The sequence below is a fragment of the Salvelinus sp. IW2-2015 genome, linkage group LG13 (genome assembly GCF_002910315.2).
Source record: "Salvelinus sp. IW2-2015 linkage group LG13, ASM291031v2, whole genome shotgun sequence".
NCBI classification, from domain to species: Eukaryota; Metazoa; Chordata; class Actinopteri; order Salmoniformes; family Salmonidae; genus Salvelinus; species Salvelinus sp. IW2-2015.
The window spans coordinates 48,145,081-48,151,817 of record NC_036853.1 but is presented as its reverse complement, the minus strand read 5'-3'; the positions used below and the strand labels follow the sequence as shown (position 1 = coordinate 48,151,817).

The 6,737-nt window shown below is 42.4% G+C and overlaps 2 protein-coding genes across 2 annotated transcripts in view; both read left to right on the top strand.

Moving 5' to 3' along the window:
* Positions 1-4,088: 4,088 nt before the first annotated feature.
* LOC112081217 (uncharacterized) overlaps positions 4,089-6,737 on the top strand; it is a 49,349-nt gene continuing 46,700 nt past the window's right edge. The window contains exon 1 of the mRNA XM_024147449.2: positions 4,089-4,204. Within this exon, the coding sequence (XP_024003217.2) occupies positions 4,196-4,204 (9 nt within the window). The 5' untranslated portion in view covers positions 4,089-4,195. The remainder of the gene's footprint in view (positions 4,205-6,737) is intronic.
* Positions 4,609-6,062, top strand: LOC139028604 (gastrula zinc finger protein XlCGF49.1-like). The gene has a single exon (XM_070446436.1). It carries the CDS (start codon positions 4,879-4,881, stop codon positions 5,167-5,169), a length of 291 nt encoding a protein of 96 aa, XP_070302537.1. The 5' UTR covers positions 4,609-4,878; the 3' UTR covers positions 5,170-6,062.

The window sequence follows — 6,737 nt, the reverse complement described above, 5'->3', positions numbered from 1 at the left end:
TTTCTTCTTCTTTTGAGACTTCTTTCCAATGGGGGCGAATGTCTCGTGATAGGCAACGATTCTTCTTGTGAACAATGCTGTTTCCACACCTGGCATGCGAGGGAGCATGATGACTTTTTGCATATCAACGCTCCTCACAGACCAGTCCTCAGGCCAATCTTTCTGTGCATCAGCCTGGTAATGGCTTCTGCTCTGCCCTGCAGAATTATGTTCCTCATATTTTCTACATTGCATGCAGTCGGGGTTGGTGATGGTGAATTCAGGTGCTGCATGGCTGTTGTCTTGGCAGGCTTGGGTTTCCATGGCCTCATTCTCCCTYTGCTCCATCTTCAGATGATGACCCTGCACCAAAGAGAGCTCGCACTCCTCTCCAAGCTTCACAAAGCTGATGTTCCTTCCCTTTACCGCCTTGCGATAGGTTTCATAACCYCAGCTGGCATCTTTGTTCTTCTCCTTGTAGTCATTATGCATGAACCGAATATTGACGTCACTAGGGAGGTAGAGGCGATGTGAGGCATGCTCTCGTCTGTAGTGGCTGATTTGGGGATGGAAGGACTCAATGTGTTGCAGGATTGGATTCATGTTCAATTTGCTCACTGAAGCTTTCTTTCCCCTCTGATCCTTTGGTGGAATCAGTTTGGTGGTGATTGACTTGCCCATCATTGTGACAATCAACCTGTCATTTTTGGGGTGGTAGCCCAATGTTGTCAGAAAAAACACTTTGCACACCTGTTGTGCAGAACCGCTCTGGTTTGGAAGATGGTACAGAAACGACCTGCTGCGTCAACTGTCAGCACCAACAGTGACATTTTTCTTAGATTGCTGTGCCACCATGTGGAAGATCCATGTCCTCTTCATCTCCCAATACTTTTCCCATATTTCCTTTTGCCTAACCTCTGAAATATTCTGAGTACATTGCCTCTTGCATTTGGGACCACATGGCTTACCCATTGGTGGAATCTTCGATTTCTTGTTTGATAGGTGTTCTGTAGTTGTGTCCARGGGCTCAGCTGCCACTTGTGCTGGYACATCCAACTCTGAAGGTGGATGATAATCTTCATCATCAACATCATTGGCAATTGATTTCTCTTCTGATAGACTGATGTCTAAGGAGTCAGAGACCACCTACTGGTTCTCTATTTCTTCAAATAGTGTTGACACTGTGACTTCAGTTAAAGGTGGTAGATCAGGAATCTTTGTTGGAATGTGGCCCTCAAACTCAACTGAAATAAATAGAGCAAATAATCAGGGACATGCATCCTAATGATTCTATTCTGTCATGGATGATAATAATTAATACTGACATTTTCTGGTGTGCAAACATATGATCATAATCCTTTTCAGTTATTCTATAATATAGGATATAATCAATGTTGATTTTATCTTGTGCAAACATTATCTTAATAATTTTCACTGCCATAACGCAGTTAATCTATTAATTTCATATCTGCTCCCAAAAAGGCTCTTACATTTTCATTTTTATTTACAAATACAATAAAATTGCATGGATGGACATTGACAGGAATAAAACCTAGTATTGACGTGGTTGTACTGTCCTAATATACCCTCACACGGCAACTTTGATCCGCATAGATACTAATCATCTAGACCACAGGGATTGGTGGAAGTCATGCAAAACAGTTTTTCCGCATTCATGTAATGATGACACTGAAGCAGACACATTGAGCACACGTTTGGCATGTCAAAGCTTGTTGTACTAATTACATATGCCACCAACAAAGGTGATGGATACAATTTGGGATTTTAACTTTCCTGACCAGGACAGTCACGCAAAACTGGAATATAAAAGAAAACCAGAAACCCTGAACATGTGAGTAGATATATTATTAATGAGCTAGCAATACTATGTGTGCGCTCATCCGGAAAACGAGTGTGCGTGGCTTTTGACAATTCAGTATGGGGTGCACGTCCAACTGACGGTCAGCTGGTTAGGGATCATGTGTGTGGTGTAACGTTACGGATTCAAATAACCCATTGAATGTCAGAATACAACTATAAGGATTATATTAATTCTAGGCATAATAGATTYAAGCTAGTATAAACTGCTGATCGTCTCTTATGGGGACATGTAGCACAAATCTCTTGCTTCATGCTAATGCTAGCTAGGTAGGTTTTGACGTTTTGGTAGGGGCGCGTCAGTTTTAGCTAGGTGGCTGTCACTGGCTAGAAATCGTGTGTATGGTGTACTGATTCAAAGAAACCATCAGATTAAATTTCAGAATATAATTCATTATATGGCTAATAGATNGTGTGTATGGTGTACTGATTCAAAGAAACCATCAGATTAAATTTCAGAATATAATTCATTATATGGCTAATAGATTGACGTTAGTATCAATTGCAGATCTCTGATGAGAGCAGGTAGCATTYTTAGTCTATGCTCGCTAGCAAATTAATTTTGATGTCAGATCTACTTAGCTAGCTAGTTCTTACCAGTGTCTGGATGTCGGCGTTTCAGAGCAAGTTCAACCATKATTTCCCCCCGGGAATGCTGTGCCATGGTGTTGTATCCCTAGATTAGCAATGTATGTGTGTGTAGCTGTCAGTCAGTGTCATACAGGTTCGATTGCATCCCRATCAGAATAAAATGATACAAAGGTAAAACGCAGTAACTGGAGCCAAGGGCAGGTTGAAACCAAGCCAAAAGGCAGTAAATTCAGTTACTGCCATTTACCTTGGTTTCACAGTAACGTTTTGCAGTTACTGCTAATACGACCCCCATTTTCTCCAAAACACAATACAATAGAGGCAAGATACTTGTCCACATGATTAAGCATGCATTTAATGAAACTTAAATGACTAACTAGTTTTCGACCAAATGAGCAGTTACTGCCTTTTTGCTTGGGACGGCAGATTAATATACTGAGGTAATGATAAAACGAGCGACTTCGAGACTAGTATGGCTAAAATCAGGATGACAGGAAGCTGTGTGTCCGGTAGGAAGTGGCTGTTGCTACGTTGTGCAAAAGGTCTATTAGTCTTATTTATAATATAATTAGCATTACCGTAGTTCAAAGAGCAACCCGCACCCTTCTTTTAATCACGCCCCAAGACGTCCGCCAATGAAATCATTTCTCATCCGTGTGGAAGGGAAGTAAACAGTGACCAAGAACAATTTCACGATAGCGTTTTTATTATTGTTATTTAGACATTTATTAACACAGGACTTGGTTGATATATGTTACGTTATTTAGGTAACGCTAGATAGCTTCTAACGTTAGCTAGCTAACAATGGATATGGGTTTTCACACTCAAATGGCCTCCATCATGGAGGTGCTAGCGAATGCAGCCGTGGCAGAGATCTGTAAACTCGTAGACGACGATTATGCAGTGTTTCGTTTGGAAATATCTCAAAGCCAAAATGAAAACAGGGCATTGCGGAGGAAACTACAGCTACTAGAATTGAAGGTAGCACGGGAGCGCGCAGAGAGGACTATCAGAGAACGCGTCATCGCCAGTCGTCCGAGTAGTGACAAGATCCTCGACCGATACAGAGGAATGGCAAGAGGTACATTTTGCCCCGTTCCCCTCTGCGCATGTTTAGATAGTATGCAATAATTCCCCTGATTACAACTTAGTTATCGTTCAAGAAGTTATGAGAAGTGTTACCTAACATGCAGTGTCAATAGTGTACAATATAGCATTGACAGTACCTAACCACCTATTTTTCCCACAATAACTCTCAGGTGAAGGACATCTCACTGGAGGCCACAAGAGCTTTGTGAAGCCAGCAGGACACAATATCTGGAGTGATGACCAACCAATCACTGTTGATGAGGGGAGTGGAACCTCAACCCAGAAAGTTATCGTGATAGAGGTTAGTGTAATAGTATTACATCAAATTACAGTACATCAAATGTGACCAGTTTATTTCAGAAAGGCATGTAACATCCTCATTTATCTGCCAAAGGAGCTTGTGAGACTTCCTTACTACATTGTTATCCAATTAAACTCATGTACCGGTAATAACCTCCTCTCTTCTTCTTGTCTCACGCTCTGCAGATACAGAGGCTGCAGGTCCTGGGGATTGTCTCTGGTCAAGCAGGAGGGCTGAAGCAGAGACCCACAGCACAGCAGAACATCCAGACTGGAGCAACGTCTGGAGTGGCGCCCCCTGTAGCCAAAGAGACCTATCCACTGCCCCGCGCCTCAACCCAGGACCCGACGCAGCATTATGGAGTCAGTGGAATGCCAAACGCCATCCTCAAGTCAGAGACTTTAACTGAACACAAAGGCTTTTACACACAGTACCTGACCACAGGTCAGACCCAGAGAGACTGGGTTGGGGAGACTGGGCTGTCCTCCTGCTCCCGGCTCAGAGTATTTCTTTATGAGTAGCCCGACGACTGTTCATTCCCATCAGGACTCAGGTGACGCGTTAGAGACTGTCAGTGATCCGTCTTGTTCTTACACTACAGAGATGACCCTGGCAACATGCCCTTAGGTTTAGAGAGACGCACTGATCTGTCTAGAGGGACTGGAACCGGTACAGTAGTAGTGTATACTCTGAAGGGTGCCTAGATAAGAAAGAGAAGGTCTGGTCGTAGATGAAGTTACTGTGAAAGTGGAGGCGACGTTCCTCCATATGGAAGGCAGATAATCACCTAGGAGACGGACACTCACAGGGCAGAGATTCTTAGATTACAACGAAAGCTTAGAGCAAATCCAAACGTTGCACCCACTCCCCGTTACACGTGTGCAGGGATCGCGACCCAGTGTGTACGTTGATGGGGCATTCCGATTCCACACGGTCGGGTCCTTTTCAATCAGGTATTAAACTCAAACAGCAGGGCTGGAGCCCAGGCGCAGGGAGGGGGAGCAACATCAGGCAATAGTAAAGAAAAACGGTTTCTCTGCATGTTCTGTAACAAAGGCTTCAGCAGCCCCCAGAAGGTGGAGATCCACCAGAGGGTCCACACAGGGGTGAAASCCTTCAGCTGTACCCAGTGTCACATGTGCTTTGCCCAGGCTAGTGACCTGAAGAGGCACCAGAAGGTCCACACGGGGGAAAAACCGTTTGGCTGCCACCTGTGCCAGGCCAGTTTCTCCCACTCGTTCAACCTGAAGAGGCARCAGAGGGTCCACACAGGGGAGAATCATACAGCTGCCCCCAGTGTGAGAAGAGGTTCTCCCACCAGCACCAACTGAAGATGCACCTGAAGATCCACACGGGAGAGAGGCCGTTCGCCTGTACGCACTGGGGGAAGAGGTTCTCAGAGAGGAGCTACCTCAGGATACACCAGCATAATTATCGCTTTTGCCCTCAGAACAGCCACAATTCTTCAGGGCATGGACTCTACAATGTGTAAAAATGTTTCTTTGCAGGACAAGGATTGTCCTGACTTTCAAGAATGCCTGAATTGTTTCACTTTTGCTTTTCTGGTTGGCTGCAAGTTTCACCATCCAATTATTTCAGATCTACAGGAGTGCAAGTTTCACCATGGCACGGACCGCGACGATACATTGGCACATGAGTGTTATTAGTATATGGCAAATATGAGTCAATTATTGCATTCTATCCATGTGGGCTTTCGTAGACTACCTGAGACATGAAACAGATAGGTGTCGCCAATTTGTTAATGCGCAATTTGCCTAAATGGGTAATGGAAACATTTCAACCACTACATTTTTATTTGACACTGTAGGTTTTAGCGATAAAAAAAWWAAAAAWAATAAGTGTGACATTAGGTCCAGCTGTTTTTATTGACACAAGATAGTTAAATGGAAACGCACCCTAGCAGGCAGTTGTCGCATCTACTTTCTATGCTAACATTCTAAATGTCGACCAAAAAAATMACTGGARAAGTTAACGGAAACACTCGCTATGTCACAGAAAGAACAGGTGTTCCTAATGTTTGTACACTCGGTGTATAAGCCTAAAAAGTCTGTTACATAATGTGTTTGTACTGTGTAGGCTATATGACGTTCACAAGTGCCTGTTTCATTACTTCCTTCAACTACTTCATTTTTTCCCTCTCAAGACAATTTTAAATGAGGAAATGAATGCAGTTTATCAAGTTTATGCAAATCTTTAGTTGAGATGTGCAATGTGTGCTTTTTCAATATGGTTATTTAAACTTGTTTGTTTAATAAACAGTTGGATTTTTTAATTTTAACTTTCATTGAGACTCTTTAATATACACACATCTGATCTCACCCTATTCTGCATATACCCAACTGCACTTTATAACCAATATACACTTACTAAAATTACTACACTTACCCACACTCTAAAAACACCTACTGGCTACGTCAAAATAGTTAGTCAGGTTTGTCTGATGATAACATTTGACTTATCATAGTTGACTTATTTGAACCCACATAATTGTAAATTATGGACATAAATATGAAGTTCTATTGTAACTACAGTATAGGACTCAAGTGTAGTGGGGATGGGTTAACACTCTGGGTCAATACTTGCAAACACAGAGGTTATAGAAGTACTTAGTAAAAATACTTAAGTATTTTTGGGCATTATCTGTACTTTACTATTTATATTTTTGACAACTTTTACTTCACTACATTCCTAAAGAAATTATGTACTTTTTACATTTTGAATGCTTAGCATGAGAAGAAAATTGTCAAATTCACACACTTATCAAGAAACATCCTGTCATCCCTACTGCCTCTGACCTGGCGGACTACTAAACACAAATGCTTCATTTGTAAATGATGTCTGAGTGTTTGAGTGTGCCCCTGGCTATCTGTAGATTAAA